The sequence below is a fragment of the Vidua macroura genome, unplaced genomic scaffold (assembly GCF_024509145.1).
Source record: "Vidua macroura isolate BioBank_ID:100142 unplaced genomic scaffold, ASM2450914v1 whyUn_scaffold_255, whole genome shotgun sequence".
Classification (NCBI taxonomy): domain Eukaryota; kingdom Metazoa; phylum Chordata; class Aves; order Passeriformes; family Viduidae; genus Vidua; species Vidua macroura.
Genome location: NW_026530617.1, coordinates 1 through 20,582, shown reverse-complemented (window position 1 = coordinate 20,582; position 20,582 = coordinate 1). Strand labels below are relative to the sequence as shown.

The following is a 20,582-nucleotide window of genomic DNA, read 5'->3' as shown; positions in this document are numbered from 1 at the left end:
AGTCCCTCCCAGTCCATCCCAGTTCCCCCCAGTCCCCTCCCAGTTGCTCCCAGTTCCCCCCAGTCCCCCCCAATCCCCTCCCAGTTCCCCCCAATCCCCTCCCAGTCGCTCCCAGTGCCCCCCAGTCCCCTCCCAGTCGCTCCCAGTTCCCCCCAATCCTCTCCCAGTCGCTCCCAGTCCCCTCCAATCCCCTCCCAGTCCCTCCCAGTCCCTCCCAGTTCCCCCCAGTGCCCCCAGTGCCCCCCCCGCGGTCAGTGTCCCCAGGGCGGGTTATAAACCCCGCGGTGACAGCGGGGGGGGCTCAGCCATGGCTCTGTCCCCGCGGCCCTCGCTGGCCCTGGTGGCCCTGGTGGCCCTGGTGGCCCTGGTGGCCCCCCCGGCGCGGGGGTGGCCCCGGGAGGCGCCGACGGCGACGCTGGCGGTGGAGAACGGGGGACAGTGGGGACACTGGGGGGACCCCGAGTTCTGCCCCGGGAGAGCCTTCGCCAGCGGCTTCCAGCTCAAGGTGGGGACATCGGGGACACCAGGGGGGTTGGGGACACCGGGGACATTGGGGACATCGGGGACATGGGGACACCAGGGGGGTTGGGGACACCGGGGACATTGGGGACACCAGGGACACTGGGGGGTTGGGGACACAGGGACACCAGGGGGTTTGGGGACATCGGGGACATTGGGGACAGTGGGGACATTGTGGGGACACTGGGGACATCGGGGACACCAGGGACACCAGGGGGTTGGGGACAACGGGGACATCAGGGACACTGGGGGGTTGGGGACACAGGGACACCAGGGGGGTTGGGGACATCGGGGACATTGGGGACACTGGGGACATTGGGGGATTGGGGACACCAGGGACACTGGGGACATTGGGGACAGGGGGGACACTTGGGGACACTGGGGGGACCCCGAGTTCTGCCCCGGGAGAGCCTTCGCCAGCGGCTTCCAGCTCAAGGTGGGGACACCGGGGACATCGGGGACACGGGGACACCAGGGGGGTTGGGGACACCGGGGACGTGGGGGACAGAGGGGACAGTGGGGACATCTGGGAGATCGGGGGGATTGGGGACAGGGGGGACACTGGGGGACACCGGGGGGGTTGGGGACACTGAGGGTATTGGGGACATTGGGGGGATTGAGGGGGTTGGGGACAGTGGGGGGACACTGGGGGGGTTGGGGACAGCGGGGACATTGGGGACATCGAGGGATTGGGGACATTGGGGACATGGGGGGATAAGGTGGGAAACGCAGGGGACAAGGAGGGGACAAGGAGGGGACACGGGGGGACAAGGAGGGGACAATGAGAGGGACAAGGGGGGGACACGCAGGGGACATGGGGGGACAATGGGGGACAATGACAGGGACATGGGGGGGACATGGGGGGGACACTGGGGGGGGCACTGGGGACAGGAGGATTTGGGGGTGACGAGGGCGTTTTGGGGACACGGGAGGTGACAGGAATTGGGGGGGGGGTGTGACAATTCCGGGCCCCTGCAGGTGGAGCCCCACAAGGGATTTTTCGGGGACGACACGGGGCTGAACGGGGTCCGGCTGCTCTGCGGCGCGGCGGGAGAGGCCACGTCCAGCGAGGGGCCGTGAGTGACCGCGGGGCGACTGCGCGGTGGGGCCGGCCGGCCGTGGCCACCAAAACCCAGCCACAGCCACTGTGACCCAGCCATGGCCACCATAACTGACCCATGGCCACCAAAACCCAGCCACGGCCACTGTGACCCAACCATGGCCACCAAATCCCAGCCACGGCCACTGTGACCCAACTATGGCCAGCATAACTGACCCATGGCTATCAAAACCCGACCATGGCCACAATGACCCAACCATGGCCAACACAACCCAACCATGGCCAACACAACCCAACCATGGCCAACACAACCCAACTGTGGCCAACACAACCCAACCGTGGCCACCAAGACCCAACCATGGCCAACACAACCCAACCATGGCCAACACAACCCAACCGTGGCCAACACAACCCAACTATGGCCAACACAACCCAACCGTGGCCAACACAACCCAACTATGGCCAACACAACCCAACCGTGGCCAACACAACCCAACTGTGGCCAACACAACCCAACCGTGGCCACCAAGACCCAACCACGGCCAACACAACCCAACCACGGCCAACACAACCCAACCATGGCCAACACAATGCAACTATGGCCAACACAACCCAACCACGACCACCAAGACTCTTCCATGGCCAATGCAACCCAACCACGGCCAACACAACCCAACCATGGCCAACACAGCCCAACCATGGCCAACACAACCCAACCGTGGCCAACACAACCCAACCACGACCACCAAGACTCTTCCATGGCCAACACAACCCAACTGTGGCCAACACAACCCAACCGTGGCCACCAAGACCCAACCATGGCCAACACAACCCAACCATGGCCAACACAACCCAACCGTGGCCAACACAACCCAACTATGGCCAACACAACCCAACCGTGGCCAACACAACCCAACCATGATCAACACAACCCAACCATGGCCAACACAGCCCAACCATGGCCAACACAACCCAACCGTGGCCAACACAACCCAACCGTGGCCAACACAGCCCAACCGTGGCCAACACAACCCAACTGTAGCCAACACAACCCAACCACGGCCACCTCGCCCCACCAGGGAGGTTCTCGGGGGGGGTTGCCCCGAGCAGGCCCCGCCCTGACCTCGCCGTCCCCGCAGCCGCGGCGCCTGGAGCCGGCCGGAGTCGTGTCCCCCCGGGCAGCACCTGGTCGCCTTCCGGCTGCGCGTGGAGGAGCCGCGGGGGCTCTGGGACGACACGGCCGCCAACGCCATGGCCGCCATCTGCTCCAGGGGCTCGCTCCTGGAGGGCCGCGGCGGCCCCCAGGGCACCTGGGGCAACTGGAGCGCGCCCTGCCCGCCCGGGGCCGGGGTCTGCGGCCTGCGCACGCGCCTGGAGCCCCCCCAGCGCGGCGGCGACGACACCGGCCTCAACGACGTCGAGCTCTACTGCTGCAGCTGAGGGGCCGCCGGGACCCCCCCCGGACCCCCAGGAGCTTCAGGGGCCCCACTGACCGCCCCAGTGACCCCAGTGACCCCACTGACCGCCCCATGGACCCCACTGACCCCATGGACCCCAGTGACCGCCCCAGTGACTGCCCCAGTGACCACCCCAGTGACCCCAGTGACCGCCCCAGTGACCGCCCCATGGACCCCAGTGACCCCACTGACCGCCCCATGGACCCCACTGACCACCCCAGTGACCACCCCAGTGACCACCCCATGGACCCACAGACCCCACTGACCACCCCATTGACCACCCCAGTGACCGCCCCATGGACCCCACTGACCCCATGGACCCCAGTGACCGCCCCAGTGACCGCCCCAGTGACCGCCCCATGGACCCCACTGACCACCCCATTGACCACCCCAGTGACCGCCCCATGGACCCCACTGACCCCATGGACCCGAGTGTCCACCCCATGGACCCCCAGGAGCTTCACGGGCCCCAGTGACCGCCCCAGTGACCCCAGTGACCGCCCCATGGACCCACAGACCCCAGTGACCGCCCCATGGACCCCACTGACCCCATGGACCCCAGTGACCGCCCCAGTGACCCCAGTGACCCCATGGACCCGAGTGACCACCCCATGGACCCCCAGGAGCTTCACGGGCCCCACTGACCACCCCAGTGACCGCCCCAGTGACCCCAGTGACCACCCCATGGACCCCAGTGACCGCCCCAGTGACCACCCCAGTGACCGCCCCAGTGACCCCAGTGACCACCCCATGGACCCCACTGACCACCCCAGTGACCACCCCACTGACCCCAGTGACCGCCCCAGTGACCCCTCACTGACCACCCCTCAGGGGCGGGGCAATGAATGGCTTTGATTGACAGCTCTGGCCACGCCCCTTTTGGTGGGGGAGGAGAGCTGGGATGGAACTGGGATGGACTGGGGGGAACTGGGAGGGAACTGGGAGGGAACTGGGACAAACTGGGAGCACTGGGAACCCCCAAAAACGAGGCCGGGCCCCTCCCCCACGTGGGAAAAGCCATTTTATTCCCCTCCCCCCACGGCGGGGGAGGGGCGGGAGGGGGCGTGGCCTGCCAGGCCCCACCCCCCCGCTGGAAGCGCTGCGATTGGTCAGGGTCACGAAGGGGGGCGGGATTTGTGCTTTGGTAGGCCCCGCCCTTTTGAGGGGCGGGGTTATTGCTGTCAGATGCTCCGCCCTCGGTGGGCAGGGCTGAGGCGCGCGGGGGGCGGGGCCATGCGGGAGCAGCCAATGGGAGGCGGCGGAAGGGGCGGGGTCAGGGCGGGGCCGCCCCGCCCCCCAGCAGGGGCTCGAGCTCGCGCAGCGCGGCGGGGCCGAGGCGGGGCAGGAGCTGGGGGAAAACCGGGAAAAAACGGGAAAAAACGGGAAAAAAACGGGGAATTCCACCCAAACCCGTGGGGATTTACCCGAAATCTGCGGAAGTTTACCCAAAATCTGAGAGGAAAAACCCAAAATCCGCAAAAATTTACCCAAAATCTGACTGAAAAACCCCAAAATTTAAGGAAATTTACCCAAAATCTGAGTAAACAAAAAACCCCCAAAACCGGTGAAATGGAACTCAATTCCCCCAAAAATCGCCCCTGGGACCCCCCATCCCTTCCCTTCCGCCTCGAAATCCCCCCAATTTCCCCAAATCCCCCCAATTTCCCCCAAAATTCCCCCAATTTCCCCAAATTCCCCCAATTTCCCCCCAAATCCCCCAATTTCCCCCAAAATTCCCCCAATTTCATCCCAAATTTCCCCAATTTCCCCAAAATCCCCCCATTTCCCCACAATTTTCCTCCAAAACTCCCCAAATTTCCCACAAATTCCCCCCAAATTTCCCCCAAAACCCCCCAATTTTCCCCAATTTCATCCCAAATTCCCCCAATTTCCCCAAAATCCCCCTTTTCCCCCCAATTTCCCCCCAAACCTCCCCAAATTCCCCCCAAATTTCCCGCAATTTTCCCCAAATCCCCCCAGAACCCCCCAAATTTCCCCCCAAACTCCCCAAATTCCCCCCAAACCCCCCAAAACCTTGCAATTTTCCCCCCAAACCCCCCAATTTTTCCCCAATTTTCCCCCAAATTTCCCCCAGATCCCCCCAGTGTCCTCCCAGGACCCCCCAGGTGTCCCCAGGTGTGTCCCAGGTGTGTCCCAGGTGTCCCCAGGTGTCCCCAGGTGTGTCCCAGGGTGTCCCCAGGTGTCCCCGAGCCCCCTCCCCACCTGCAGGGCCCGGAGCTGCTCCCGCAGCCCCCGCGGGGTCTCGGCCCCCACCAGGACGGAGCTGACGCCCTCGCGGCGCAGGGACCACGCTGGGGACGGGGACAGGGACAGTGCCACCCCTGTGCCACCCCAGTGCCACCCCAGTGTCACCCCAGTGCCACCCACCCTGTCAGTGCCACCCCAGTGCCACCCCAGTGCCACCCATCCTGTCAGTGCCACCCCAGTGTCACCCCTGTGTCACCCTGAACGCCCTCGCGGCGCAGGGACCACGCTGGGGACAGGGACAGGGACAGGGACAGGGACAATGCCACCCCTGTGCCACCTCTGTGTCACCCCGGTGCCACCCATCCCATCAGTGTCACCTCTGTGCCACCCACCCTGTCAGTGCCACCCCTGTGCCACCCCAGTGCCAATGTCCCCCACCCCCTGGTGTCACACCCCCAGCCCCCCAAATGTCCCCAATCCCCCAATGATGTCCCCACGGCTGTCCCCAGTGTCCCCATGTCCCCAGTGTCCCCGTGGTGTCCCCAATATCCCCGTGGTGTCCCCAATGTCCCCATGGCTGTTCCCAATGTCCCCAATGTCCCAGTGTCCCCGATGTCCCCGATGTCCCTGTGGTGTCCCCATTGCTGTCCCCGTGGTGTCCCCAATGTCCCCGTGGTGTCCCCAATGTCCCCGTGGTGTCCCCGTGGTGTCCCCAATGTCCCCAATGTCCCCGTGTCCCCGTTGATGTCCCCGATGTCCCCAGTGTCCCCATTGCTGTCCCCGTGGTGTCCCTGATGTCCCCGTGGTGTCCCCAGTGTCCCCATGGCTGTTCCCAATGTCCCCGTGTCCCCAATGTCCCCGATGTCCCCAATGTCCCCGTGGTGTCCCCGTGGTGTCCCCGATGTCCCCGTGGTGTCCCCGTTGATGTCCCCTCACCGATGCCCAGCTGTCTCTCAGAGCAGCCCAACCTCTGGGCCAGCGGCTGCAGCTCCCCCGGAGCCACCGGGCAGCGGGGCCGGCCCTGGGGACAGCGAGGGGACAACGGGGACAGTGGGGGGATTGAGGGGACATTGGGGACAATGGGGACAGTGGGGGGATTGAGGGGGACATTGGGGACATGGGAACAGCGAGGGGACAACGGGGACAGTGGGGGGACAACGGGGACAATGGGGGGATTGAGGGGGACATTGGGGACATGGGAACAGCGAGGGGACAACGGGGACAGTGGGGACAGTGGGGGGATTGAGGGGACATTGGGGACAACGGGGACAGCGAGGGGACAACGGGGACAGTGGGGGGACAGCGAGGGGACAGCAATGGGGACAGCAATGGGGACAATGGGGACATTGGGGACAATGGGGTGACACTGGGGACAGTGGGGACATTTGGGGGGACAGCGGGGACATCGGGGAGAGCAGGGACGCTGGGGACATCGGGGGGATTGAGGGGACATTGGGGACATTGGGGACATTGGGGGGACAATAGGGACAATGGGGGGACAGTGGGGACATTGGGGAAATATGGGGGAAATTTGGGGACATTGGGGACATCGGGGGGATTGAGGGGCCAGTGGGGACAATGGGGGCAATGGGGGGACATTGGGGGGACGTCGGGGACATCGGGGAGAGCAGGGACACTGGGGACATCAGGGGGATTGAGGGGACAGTGGGGACATTGGGGAAATTTGGGGGACATTTGGGGACATTGGGGACATCGGGGACACTGAGGGGACACCGGGGGCTCGGGACACTGGGGGGACACGTGGGGACATTTCGGGACCCCCTGGGGACATTTGGGGACCCTGGGGGGACACTGGGGGGAATTGGGGACATTTGGGGGACATTGAGGACATTTGGGGACACTGAGGGGACATTGGGGGGACATCGGGGTTTGGGGACATTTGGGGACACTGAGGGGACACTGAGGGGACACCGGGGGCACACTGGGGACACTGAGGCGCGGCGGCCCGCGCTGGCCCCGGGCTACCTTGGCCGCGCCGTGTCCGGGGCTCTCCTCGCCCGCGGGGCCCAGCGGGGGCCAAGTGACCACGCCCAGGCCTGGGGACAGCCCCGCCCACACAGCCATCAGCCACGCCCACTGCGCTCAAAGGCCACGCCCCCACCCCGCAGCCACGCCTCTTTACCCAACGACCACACCCCTTCTTTAGCCACGCCCTTTATGCGCCGTGTGGCCCCACCCTTTCCACCCAAAGGCCACGCCCCCAGCCACGCCCAAACGGCCACGCCCCTTCTTTAGCCACACCCTTTACATGCATCATAGCCCCACCCCCTTTGCCCAAAGGCCACGCCCCCAGCTATTGGTCACACCCACTTATCAATCTTCAAAGCCACGCCCCCAAGCCCCACCCTGTTTGGCCACACCCTTAGCCCCGCCCCTCCATCTGGCCACACCCATTGACCACACCCCACGTCATTGGCCCCACCCTTTTTACATCGGCCACGCCCTTTCAGTGCCCCACCCTTTCCTTTGGCCACACCCTATTGACCACACCCATTCCCGACCCCGCCCCCCAAAGGTGCCACACCCACTGATTCTGCCCCTTTTTGTGACCACGCCCCCTTTGCCCCCGCCCCTTCCCCTGGCCCCGCCCATACCGAGCTGGCGGAAGAGGCGTGGCTCCGGCGGAAGCTCCGCCCACTGGCACACGGGGGCCACCAGGTTCAGCTGCCGGGCAACCGCGAAGGCGTCCTGGGGGCGGGGCCGGGAGTGACCCCTGAGTGACCCCTGAGTGACCACTGACCACTGAGTGACCCCTGAGTGACCACTGAGTGACCCTGAGTGACCCCTGACCACTGAGTGACCCTGAGTGACCCTGAGTGACCACTGACCACTGAGTGACCACTGAGTGACCACTGAGTGACCGCTGAGTGACCACTCAGTGACCACTGACCCCTGAGTGACCACTGACCACTGAGTGACCCTGAGTGACCACTGAGTGACCACTGAGTGACCACTGACCCCTGAGTGACCACTGACCACTGAGTGACCACTGAGTGACCCTGAGTGACCACTGACCCCTGAGTGACCCCTGAGTGACCACTGAGTGACCCCTGAGTGACCACTGAGTGACCCCTGAGTGACCACTGACCACTGAGTGACCCTGAGTGACCCCTGAGTGACCACTGAGTGACCCCTGAGTGACCACTGAGTGACCGCTGACCACTGAGTGACCACTGAGTGACCACTGACCACTGAGTGACCCTGAGTGACCCCTGACCACTGAGTGACCACTGAGTGACCACTGACCCCTGCGTGACCACTGACCACTGAGTGACCACTGAGTGACCACTGACCACTGAGTGACCCTGAGTGATCACTGACCACTGAGTGACCCTGAGTGACCACTGAGTGACCATGAGTGACCTCTGAGTGACCACTGAGTGACCACTGAGTGACCCCTGACCCCTGAGTGACCACTGACCACTGAGTGACCACTGAGTGACCCCTGAGTGACCCCTGAGTGACCACTGACCACTGAGTGACCACTGAGTGACCACTGAGTGACCCCTGAGTGACCACTGAGTGACCACTGACCACTGAGTGACCACTGAGTGACCCCTGAGTGACCCCTGAGTGACCCCTGAGTGACCCCTGCGTGACCCCTGACCCCGCCCACCATGACATCACCCCCCCATTTCCACGCCGGCCCCGCCCACCATGACGTCAGCGGGGGCGGTCCCGGCCGTGCCCCAGTAGAGCGCCACGCCCTGCTCGATGACGTCACTCATGGCTCGAACCAACTCTGCGGGAACGGGGGGGGTTAGGGGGGATTTGGGGGGAAATCGGGGGATTTTGGGAAAATCGGGGGAATTCGGGATGAAATCGGGGGGACTTGGGGCTTTTGGGGGGATTTTGGGGGGATTTGGGGCGATTTCGGTCACTTCTGGGGCGGTTTGAACCAGATTTTGGGGGGGTTTCCGTCACTTTTGGGGCGATTTTGGGGAGATTTCGGTCAGTTCTGGGGTGATTTGAGGTGGATTTTGGGGGTTTTGGTCATTTTTGGGCTGATTTCGGTCATTTTGGGGCTGATTTTGGGCTGATTTTGGTCAGTTTTGGGCTGATTTTGGTTATTTTTGGGTGATTTTGGGCTGATTTCTGCCGGTTTTGGGCGATTTCGGGCTGATTTTGGGTGATTTTGGCAATTTTTGGGTGATTTCGGGCTGATTTTGGCCATTTTTGGGTGATTTTGGGCTGATTTTGGCCATTTTTGGGCGATTTCGGGCTGATTTTGGGCTGATTTCGGTCATTTTTGGGTGATTTCGGGCTGATTTTGGGCTGATTTCGGGCTGATTTTCGGGTGATTTTGGCCATTTTTGGGTGATTTCGGGCTGATTTTGGTCATTTTTGGGTGATTTCTCCCATTTTTGGGCGATTTCGGGCTGATTTTGGTCATTTTGGGGTGATTTTGGGTGATTTCGGTCATTTTTGGGTGATTTCGGCCATTTTTGGGCGATTTCGGGCTGATTTTGGTCATTTTTGGGTGATTTTGGGCTGATTTTTGGTCATTTTTGGGTGATTTTGGTCATTTTTGGGTGATTTCGGGCTGATTTTGGGCTGATTTCGGTCATTTTTGGGTGATTTTGGTCATTTCTGGGCGATTTCGGGCTGATTTTGGGCAGATTTTGGCCATTTTTGGGCGATTTCGGGCAGATTTTGGTCATTTTTGGCCGATTTTGGTCATTTTTGGGTGATTTTGGTCACTTTTGGGCTGATTTTTGGGTGATTTTGGTCATTTTTGGGCGATTCCGGGCTGATTTTGCCCCCCCGCGCCGTTGGTACCTTCCAGGCGCAGCAGCCGCAGGGTCGGGTCCATTCCTGGGGGGGGAGGGGAGGGACACGTCAGGGGGCGGGGCCTGCGGGGGCGGGGCCCTAAAGGGGCGTGGTCACGGCATTGGGGCGGGAGTGGGCGTGGCCTGGGGAACATTTGGGCATTTCGTGTGGGCGTGGCCTAAAAAGGGGGGCGCGTCCTCTCAGCTAGAGGGCGTGGTCTGGCGAGGGCGTGGCCAATAACGGGTGTGGTCGACGCCAAGGACGTCACAATTTAAGGGCGTGGCCTTGACGGGGCGTGGCGCTGAAGAGGGCGTGGTCTCACCCGCGCTGCGGGCGTGGCCTGGGATGAAGGGGCGGGGTCTGGGCGTTGTGGGTGTGGCCTGTGAGGAAGGGGCGTGGCATGAACACAAGGGGCGTGGCCTCACCCTCGCTGTGGGCGGGGCCAGGGCGGGGCCCGGCGAAGACGACGTCGACGTAATCGAGCTGGAGGCGGCGCAGGGAGCCCCGGAGACCTGAGGGGGCGTGGCCAGCGTCAGACCCCGCCCACCGCCACACCCACCACCCCGATAAACCACGGGGGGCGTGGCCAAGGTTAAACCACGCCCACAAACCCCATAATGACCCACGGAGGGCGTGGTTTGCGGTCAACCACGCCCGTGTTTAGGGTGTGGTCGCGATTAGGCCACGCCCCCATGGCGGCGGTTATGGGGGCGTGGTCAACATTGAGCCACGCCCACATCTCTGCCCATATAAGGGCATGGAAAGGTTTGGGGCGTGGTTGAGCCACGCCCATGGGTTGGTCACGCCCCCAGGGTGGTCACGCCCAGCTCGGGCTCCACCCCCCGTGTTGGGCACGCCCACCCAGGCCCCGCCCACCCCTCACCTTCCAGCAGGTGCTTCCTGGAGAGGCCCCGGTCGGGTCTGGGGGCAAAAAAAGCCAAAATTCACCCAAAAAAACCCAAAATTCACCCCCAAAAAGGCCAAAATTCACCCAAAAATTACAAAATTCACCCAAAGAATCCCGAAATTCACCCAAAAACCCCAAAATTCACCCCAAAAAACCAAAATTCACCCAAAAATTACAGAATTCACCCAAAAACCCCCAAAATTCACCCAAAAACACCCAAAATTCACCCAAAAACCCCAAAATTCACCCAAAAAATCCCAAAATTCACCCAAAAAACCCCAAAATTCGCCCTGAAATCCCCAAATTCACCCAAAAAATTACAAAATTCACCCCAAAACCCCCCAAATTCACCCAAAAACCCCAAAATTCACCCAAAAATTACACAATTCACCCCAAAATGACAAAATTCACCCAAAAATGCCCAAAATTCGCCCAAAAAAACCCAAAATTCACCAAAAAAAAACCCCAAAATTCACCCAAAAAAACCCAAAATTCACCCCAAAACTCCCAAAAATTCACCCAAAAATTACAAAATTTCACCCAAAAGTAACAAAACTCCACCCCAAACAAAACTCACCCCCAAACCCCCGAAATTCACCCCAAAAATCCCCAAATTCCCCCAGAAACCCCCAAATTCTCCCCAAAAAACCCCAAATTTTTCCGCAAATTCGCCCCAAAATCCCAAATTTCTCCCAAAACCCCAAAATTCCCCCAAAAATTCCCCAAATTCCCCCCAAAATCCCCCAGATCCTCCCAGAAACCCCAAAATTCCCTCTCAAAAACCCGAAATTCCCCCCAAAATTCCCAGATTTTCCCCCAAAATTCCCAAAATTTCCCTCCCGAAATTCCCGAATTCCCCCCCCGCGCGGTGCATTGTGGGTACTCACGGCGCCCCCCAGTGGACGCGCGTGGTTGATGACGTAACTGGAGCGTCTGGGGGGGGAGGGGAACCCCAAAATTGACCAAAATCCCCCAAAAATTCCACCCGGGAACCCCAAAATTGACCAAAATCTCCCCAAAATCCCCCCGGGAACCCCAAAATTCACCAAAATCTCCCCAAAATCCCCCCGGGAACCCCAAAATTGACCAAAATCCCCCAAAATCCACCCGGGAACCCCCCAAAATTGACCAAAATCTCCCCAAAAATCCACCCGGGAACCCCAAAATTGACCAAAATCTCCCAAAATCCCCCCCGGGAACCCCAAAATTGACCAAAATCTCCCCAAAATCCCCCCGGGAACCCCAAAATTGACCAAAATCCCCCAAAAATCCACCCGGGAACCCCAAAATTGACCAAAATCTCCCCAAAATTCACCCGGGGACACCCAAAAATCCCATCCAGGACCCCAAAATTATCAAAATCCCCACCCAGGGACCCCAAAATTTCCCCCAAATTTCTTTCCCAGGCCCCCAAAATCGGCCCCAAATACCCCAAAATCTGATTTTGGGACCCCAAAATTGACCAAAATCACCCCCGGGGATCCCCAAAATTACCAAAAAATCCCCCCAAGGGAACCCCAAAATCCCATCCAGGACCCCAAAATTGACCCCAAAAATCCCCCCAGGGACCCCAAATTTCTGCCAGGACCCCAAAATTCCCCAAAATCCCACCCGGGGACCCCAAAAATCCAAACCAGGGACCCCCAAATCCCCCCAGAGACCCCAAAAATCCCACAGGGACCCCAAAATTCCCCCCAAATTTCTTTCCCAGGACCCCAAAATTGACCCCAGAACCCCAAATTGCCCCAAAATCCCACCCAGGGACCCCAAATTTCTCCCAGGGACCCCAAAATTTACCAAAATCCCACCCGGGGACCCCAAAAATCTGCCCAAATCCCCCCCAAAATCCAGACCAGGACCCCCAAAAATCCCCCAGGGACCCCCAAAATCCCACCCAGGACCCCAAAATTGACCCCAGAATCCCAAAATTTCCCCCAAATTTCCTCCCCAGGACCCCCCAAAATCCCCCCGGGACCCCCAAAATCCGCCCCCGCCCCTCCCCCACCTCCATCCTTTGCTCCTCAGGATCCGCCCGAGCGACTTCTCCGCCCTGCGGGATTTGGGGGAAAATCGGGAATTTTGGGGAATTTTGGGGAATTTTTGGGATTTTTTGGGAATTTTGGGGAATTTGGAGTTTTTTGGGGGGAAATTTTGGGAAATTCTGGGGGGGTTTTGGGGGGATTTTGGGGGATTTTGGGGATTTTTGGGAGGTTTTGGGTTTTTATCGGGGGAAATTTTGGGGATTTTGGGGGAATTTTGGGGGTTTTTAGGGTTTTTTTTAGGGGGAAATTTTGGGGGTTTTTGGGGGGGATTTGGGATTTTTGGGGGGAGATTTTGGGATTTTTTGGGGGGAAATTTTAGGGGGTTTTGGGGGGTTTTTTGGGGGGGAATTTGGGGGACTTTGGGTTTTTGAGGAGAATTTTGGGGGATTTGGGGTTTTTTGGGGGGGGGATTCCGGAGGGTTTTGGGATTTTGGGGGGATTTGGGGTTTTTTGGGGGGGGAATTTTTTGGGGGATTTTCGGTGGATTTGGGGGAAATTTTGGGAGATTTGGGGTTTTTGGGGGGGGAAATTTTTGGGGGATTTTTGGGGGGATTTGCGGGGATTTTGGGATATTTTTGGGAGGAAATTTCGGGGGATTCTGCCTTATTTTGATTTTTTTGGGTTTTTTTTTAGGGTCGGGATTTTTTGGGGGCCTGAATTTGGGGAGTTTTGGGAAGGGAAATTCGGGGCATTTTTGGGGTCGGGATTTTTTGGGGTCAATATTTAATTTTATTCCGATTTTGAAGCCAAGGTTGGAATTTTTGGGGGATTTTGGGGTCGGGATTTTTTTTGGGGGGGGCGATTTTGGGGTCCGAGTTTGTTTTTTTGGGGTCCGGGGTTGTTTTTTGGGGTCCGGGTTTGTTTTTTGGGGTCCGGGGTTGTTTTTTTTGGGGTCCGGGGTTGTTTTTGGGGTCCGGGGTTGTTTTTTTTTGGGGTCGGGGTTGTTTTTGGGATCCGGGTTTGTTTTTTGGGGTCCGGGTTTGTTTTTTGGGGTCCGGGGTTGGTTTTTGGGGTCCGGGTTTGTTTTTTGGGGTCCGGGTTTGTTTTTTTTTGGGGTCGGGGTTTGTTTTTTTTGGGGTCCGGGTTGGTTTTTGGGGTCCGGGGTTGTTTTTTGGGGTGCGGGGTTGTTTTTGGGGTCCGGGGTTGTTTTTTTTGGGGTCCGGGTTGTTTTTTGGGGTCCGGGTTTGGTTTTTGGGGTCCGGGTTTGTTTTTTGGGGTCCGGGGTTGGTTTTTGGGGTCCGGGTTTGTTTTTTGGGGTCCGGGGTTGTTTTTGGGGTACCTGGCCGAGGCCTCGCTGGTGTCGAACAGCGTCACCCCCAAATCGTAGGCGGCGCTCAGCACCCGCTCGGCCTCCTGGGAACCCCCCAAAATTTGGGGAGGGGGAGTCAGGGAGGGACCCCCAAAATCCTAGGGGGGCACCCCCAGATTCCCCCCCCAAAAAATGGGAAGAAAACCTCCCCAAAAAAGGGGGAAAAAGGTAAAAAAAAACCAAAAAATGGGAGGGAATTGCAAAAAAAAAAAGGTGGAAAAAATCAAAATTGAGGGGAAATCCCAAAAATTGGGGAGGGAGCCCAAAATTTGGGGGTGGGGCCAAAATTTGGGGGGGGTCTCACCTCCTCCGAGGTCCCGGCCCCGAAAGTCCCGCGGGTTCCTGGGGGGGGGAATTGGGGATGAAGGGAAAGGGACCCCCCCAAAAATCCCCAAATTCCCCCAAAATTTCCCCCAAAAATCCCCAAATTCCCCCCAAATTCCCCCAAATTCCCCCCAAATTCTCCCAAATCCCCCCAAAATTCCCAAATTTCCCCCCCAAATTCCCAAAATACCCCCAAAATCCCCTAAAATTCCCCGCAAATTCCCAAATGTCCCCCCAAAATCCCCCAAATTCCCCCCAAAATTCCCCCCAAATTCCCAAATTTCCCCCAAAGTCCTCCCCAAATCCCCAAATTTCCCCCCAAATTCCCCCTCAAATCCCCCAAATTTCCCCCCCAAATTCCCAAATCCTCCCCAAAAATTCCCAAAATTTCCCCCCAAAATTCCCAAATTCCCCCCAAATTCCAAATCCTCCCCAAAATTACCAAAATTTCCCCCCGAAATTCCCAAATTCCCATAAAACCCCCGAAATTTCCCCCAAAAATCCCCCCTCAAATCCCCCAAATTCCCCCTCAAATCCCCCAAATTTCCCCAAAATCCCCCAAATTTCCCCAAAATCCCCCAAATTTCCCCAAAATCCCCCCCAGAATTCCCAAAATTCCCGAATTCCCGCTCCCGGGCTCTCACCCCAGCCCCAGGCAGGAGACGCGCAGCCCCGAGCGGCCGAGGCGCCTGGGGGGGGCACGGGGGGGTCACCCCAAAAATGGGACCCCCCCCGAGGGGACCCCAAAAAGGGGGAGGGGAGCCCCGAAAAAACAAAATAAATTAAAAAAAAAATTTAAAAAAAAATTGCCGATAAATTTAAAAAATAATTAAAAACAAAATCTGGATAAATTAAAAAAAAAACCAATAAATGAATGAAAATAAAAACCCCAAAATGGAGCCGGGGACCCCAAAAATGGACCCGAGACCCCCCAAAATTGACCCAGGGACCCCCAAAATGAACCCAGGGGACCCCAAAAAATGAACACGGGACCCCAAAAATGGACCCGGGGACCCCAAAAATGAACCCAGGACCCCCCAGAATTGACCCAGGGACCCCCAAAATGAACCCAGGACCCCCCAAAAATGAACACGGGACCCCAAAAATGGACCCGGGGACCCCAAAAATGGACCCAGGACCCCCCAAAATTGACCCAGGGACCCCCGAAATAAACCCGGGGATCCCAAAATGAACCCGGGGACGCCAAAAATGGAACAGAGACCCCCCCAAAATAAACCCCGGGACCCCCAAAAATGAACCCGGGACCCCCCAGAATGGACCCAGGACCCCCCAAAAATGACCCAGGGACCCCCAAAATTATCCCGAGACCCCCCAAAATGAACCCGGGGATCCCAAAAATGGACCCAGGACCCCCCAAAATTGACCCAGGGACCCCAAAATTGACCCAGGGACCCCAAAATGAACCCGGGGACGGCAAAAATGGAACCGAGACCCCCCCGAAAATGACCCCAGGGACCCCCAAAATGGACCCAGGGACCCCCAAAATGGACCCGAGACCCCAAAAATGGAACCAACCCCCCCCCAAAATGGACCCAGGGAGCCCCAAAATGAACCCGGGGACGCCAAAAATGGAACCGAGACCCCCCCAAAATGAAAACAGGGACCCCCAAAATGGACCCAGGGAGCCCCAAAATGAAAACAGGGACCCCAAAAATGGACCCGAGACCCCAAAATGAACACGACCCCCCCGAAATGACCCCAGGGACCCCCAAAAATGAATCCGGGGACCCCCAAAATGAACCCGGGGACGCCAAAAATGGAACCGACCCCCCCCCCAAAATAAACCCGGGGACCCCCAAAAATGAACCCGGGGACCCCCAAAGGACCCCAGGACCCCCCAAAAATGGCCCCGGCCCCCTCCCCCCCGCCCCTCCCCCATACCGGTACTTCATGCCGGGCCCGGGGTCGCTGCGGGGGGGGGAGGGGCGGGGGGAGGGGCGGGGGGCTCCCCCCTCTCCGGGGCCGCCCGCCCCTCCCCCCCCCCCCCGCGGGGCTCCGCGCCCCCGATCGCGGCGGGGGCGCCCCTCCCCCCTCCCCCTCCCCCACCCCCGGGCTGAGCCCCTCCCCCTCCCCCTCCCCCTCCCCCCGCGCCCCTCCCCCCTCCCCCCGCCCCTCCCCCCCCCGGGCCGGGCCCGCGCAGGTTCGGCTCCGTGCAGGCGATGGAGACCTGCATGGGGGAGGGGCGGGGGGCGGGGCCTGCGGGGGGAGGGGCCGGAACCGGGGGAGGGGCCTGGGGAGAGGGGGAGGGGCAGGGAAAGGGGGAGGGGCAGGGAAAGGAAAAGGGGGAGGGGCGCGGAGAGGGAGGAGCCTGGAGGGGAGAGGGGCAGGAAAAGGGGGAGGGGATGGAGGAGAGGGGGAGGGGAAGGGGGAGGGGCAAAGGAGGGAAAGGGGGCGGGGCGCGGAGAGGGAGGAGCCTGGAGGGGGGAGGGGCAGAGGGAGGGGGAGGGGCAGCGCGAGTGGCGGGGGAGGGGCAGGAAAAGGGGGCGGGGCGCGGAGAGGGAGGGGCAGAAAAACGGGGCGTGGCCTAGAGGGGGAGGGGCAGGAAAAGGGGGAGAGGCGCGGAGAGGGAGGAGCCTGGAGGGGGAGGGGGCAGGAAATGGGGTGTGGTCTGCACGGGGAGGGGCATGAAAACAGGGCGGGGCCGGAAGGGGGAGGAGCCTGGAGGGTGGGAGGGACATAAACAGGCCCCTCCCCCCCCTCTCGCCCCTCCCCCGAGAGCAAATGACCAAAAAAGGCTTGATGCAAATTTATTCAAATGAGGAGATCGCTCATTAAGGATTTCGGCGCTTTCGGGGATTTTTGGGGTCAACTTTGGGGATTTTGGGGTCGTTTTTTGGGATTTTGGGGTTTTTGGGGGGCGCCGATCCCGAATTTGGGGGCAATTTTTGGATTTCGGGGTCATTTTTTTGGGATTTGGGGTCAATTTTTGGGATTTGGAATTTTTGGGGGCGCCGATCCCGTTTTTGGGGTCGTTCATTGGGATTTTGGGTTTTTGGGAGTGCTGATCCCGTTTTTGGGGTCCTTTATTGGGATTTCGGGTCCCTTTTTGGGATTTGGGGTCAATTTTTGGGATTTGGGGCTCAGTTATTGGGATTTGGGGTTTTCGAGGGCACCGATCCCGGTTTTGGGGTCGCTTTTTGGGATTTCGGGTCATTTTTTGGGATTTTGGGTTCTTGGGGGCACCAATCCCATTTTTGGGGGCACTTTTTGGGATTTGGCATTTTTGGGGGCGCCGATCCCATTTTTGGGGTCATTTATTGGGATTTTTGGGGTCATTTATTGGGATTGGGGTTTTTGGAGGCACCAATCCCGATTTTGGGTCTCTTTTTGGGTTTTTGGGTCATTTATTGGGATTTGGGGTTTTTGAGGGCGCCGATCCCGTTTTTGAGGTCATTTATTGGGATTTTTTTAATTTCAGGTCCCTTTTTGGGATTTTGGGCTCAGTTATTGGGATTTTGGGGTCATTTATTGGAATTTGGGGGTTTTGGGGGCGCCGATCCCATTTTTGAGGTCATTTATTGGGATTTTTTTTATTTCGGGTCCCTTTTTGGGATTTTGGGCTCAGTTATTGGGGGTTTTGGGTCCCTTTTTGGGTTTTTGGGTCATTTATTTGGATTTGGGGTTTTTGGGGCGCCGATCCCATTTTTGAGGTCACTTTTTTGGATTTTTTTTATTTCAGGTCCCTTTTTCTCAGTTTGGGGCTCAGTTATTGGGATTTTGTGTTTTTGAGGGCGCCGATCCCATTTTTGGGGTCACTTTTTTGGGATTTTTTTTATTTCAGGTCCCTTTTTGGTATTTGGGGTTTTTTGAGGGCGCCGATCCCATTTTTGGGTCACTTTTCTGGATTTTGGGTCATTTTTTGGGATTTGGGGTTTTTGGGGCTGCCAATCCCATTTTTAGGGTCATTTATTGGATTTTGGGTCCCTTTTTCTCGGTTTTGGGGGCTCAGTTATTGGGATTTTGGGCTCAGTTATTGGGGTTTGGGGGTTTTTGAGGGCGCCGATCCCATTTTTTGGGGTCACTTTTTTGGATTTTTTTTATTTTGGGGTCCCTTTTTGGGATTTCAGGTCCCTTTTTGGTATTTGGGGTTTTTTGAGGGCGCCGATCCCATTTTTTGGGGTCACTTTTTTGGATTTTGGGTCATTTTTTGGGATTTGGGGTTTTTGGGGCCGCCGATCCCATTTTTAGGGTCATTTATTGGGATTTTTGGGGTCATTTATTGGAATTTGGGGTTTTTGAGGGCGCCGATCCCATTTTTGGGGTCACTTTTTTGGGATTTTTTTTATTTCGGGTCCCTTTTTGGGGTTTGGGGCTCAGTTATTGGGATTTCGGGTTCCTTTTGGGTTTTTGGGTCATTTATTGGGATTTGGGGTTTTTGAGGGCGCCGATCCCGTTCTTGAGGTCATTTATTGGGATTTTTTTTATTTCGGGTCCCTTTTTGGGATTTCAGGTCCCTTTTTGGTATTTGGGGGTTTTTGAGGGCGCCGATCCATTTTTGGGGTCACTTTTTGGGATTTTTTTTTATTTCAGGTCCCTTTTTCTCAGTTTTGGGCTCAGTTATTGGGATTTCGGGTTCCTTTTGGGTTTTTGGGTCATTTATTGGGGTTCGGGGGGTTTTTGAGGGCGCCAATCCCATTTTTGAGGTCATTTATTGGGATTTTTTTATTTGGGGCTCAGTTTTTGGGATTTTGGGCTCAGTTATTGGGATTTCGGGTTCCTTTTGGGTTTTTGGGTCATTTATTGGGGTTTGGGGGTTTTTGGGGGCGCCGATCCCATTTTTTGGGTCACTTTTTTGGATTTTGGGTCATTTTTTGGGATTTGGGTTTTTTGGGGTTGCCGATCCCATTTTTAGGGTCATTTATTGGGATTTTGGGGTCATTTATTGGGGTTTGGGGGTTTTTGGGGGCACCAATCCCATTTTTGGGGTCACTTTTTTGGGATTTTTTTTATTTCAGGTCCCTTTTTTATTGGGATTTTGGGGTCATTTATTGGGGTTTGGGGGTTTTTGAGGGCGCCGATCCCATTTTTGGGGTCACTTTTTTGGGATTTTTTTATTTGGGGCTCAGTTTTTGGGATTTTGGGGCTCAGTTGTTGGGGTTGCGGGGCCCGAAGTAGGGCAGGCTGCGGACGAAGGCGTCGAGGCGCTGCCGGAACAGGAGGCTCTGCACGGGGGCGCGGGGCGGGCACAGCGGGTTCTTCACCACCAGCTCCACAAACAGCTGCGGAAGGAGGGAAAAAACCACTCAGTTCTGGGGGGAAAACCGGGATTTGGGGAAAAACCCCAGGGGAAAGTCGGTACTGGGGGGAAAATCCCTTTTTTTGGGGGAAAATCCCATTATTTGGGGAAAAATCCCATTATTTTGGGGAAAATGTCATTATTTGGGGGGAAAAATCCCCTTTTTTTGGGGAAAACCCCATGAAAATCTCATTATTTTGTGGGAAAATCCCATAATTTTGGGAAAAATCCCCTTTTTTGGGAGATAACCCATGAAAATCCCATTGTTTTGGGGAAAAACACATTATTTTGGGAAAAATCCCATTATTTTGGGGGAAAAAATCTATTATTTTGGGGAAAAATCCCATTATTTTGGGGAAATCCAATAATTTTTGGGGAAAAAATCCCATTATTTTGGGGAAAAAATCCCTTTTTTGGGGATAACCCCATGAAAATCCCATTGTTTTGGGGGAATATTCCATTATTTTGAGGAAAAATCCCATTATTTTGGGAAAAAACACATTATTTTGGGGAAAAATCCCATTATTTTGGGGGAAATCCTATATTTTTGGGAAAATCCCATTATTTTGGGAAAAAAGTCCCTTTTTTGGGAGATAACCCCATGAAAATCCCATTATTTGTGGGAAAATTCCCTTTCTTTGGGAAAAATGTCATTATTTGGGGGAAAAAAATCACTTTTTTAGGGATAACCCCATGAAAATCCCACTA

General features: G+C 57.4%; 2 protein-coding genes across 2 annotated transcripts; one reads left to right on the top strand and one right to left on the bottom strand.

The window, feature by feature from the left end:
• The first annotated feature begins 284 nt into the window (after positions 1-284).
• Positions 285-3,094, top strand: LOC128803010 (vitelline membrane outer layer protein 1 homolog). Its single transcript, XM_053969583.1, has 3 exons — positions 285-505; positions 1,498-1,595; positions 2,719-3,094. The coding sequence occupies exons 1-3, from the start codon at positions 308-310 to the stop codon at positions 3,017-3,019; spliced, it is 597 nt and encodes a 198-aa protein (XP_053825558.1). The 5' UTR covers positions 285-307; the 3' UTR covers positions 3,020-3,094.
• Positions 3,095-4,040: 946 nt separating this feature from the next.
• LOC128803011 (voltage-gated potassium channel subunit beta-3-like) lies at positions 4,041-16,583 on the bottom strand. Its single transcript, XM_053969584.1, has 14 exons — positions 16,520-16,583; positions 15,264-15,306; positions 14,598-14,636; positions 14,264-14,337; positions 12,948-12,992; positions 10,919-10,956; positions 10,461-10,547; positions 10,045-10,080; positions 8,922-9,007; positions 7,860-7,953; positions 7,231-7,301; positions 6,181-6,265; positions 5,260-5,348; positions 4,041-4,384 (listed from the first exon to the last, which is right to left on the bottom strand). The coding sequence occupies exons 1-14, from the start codon at positions 16,528-16,530 to the stop codon at positions 4,310-4,312; spliced, it is 873 nt and encodes a 290-aa protein (XP_053825559.1). The 5' UTR covers positions 16,531-16,583; the 3' UTR covers positions 4,041-4,309.
• Positions 16,584-20,582: the final 3,999 nt, after the last annotated feature.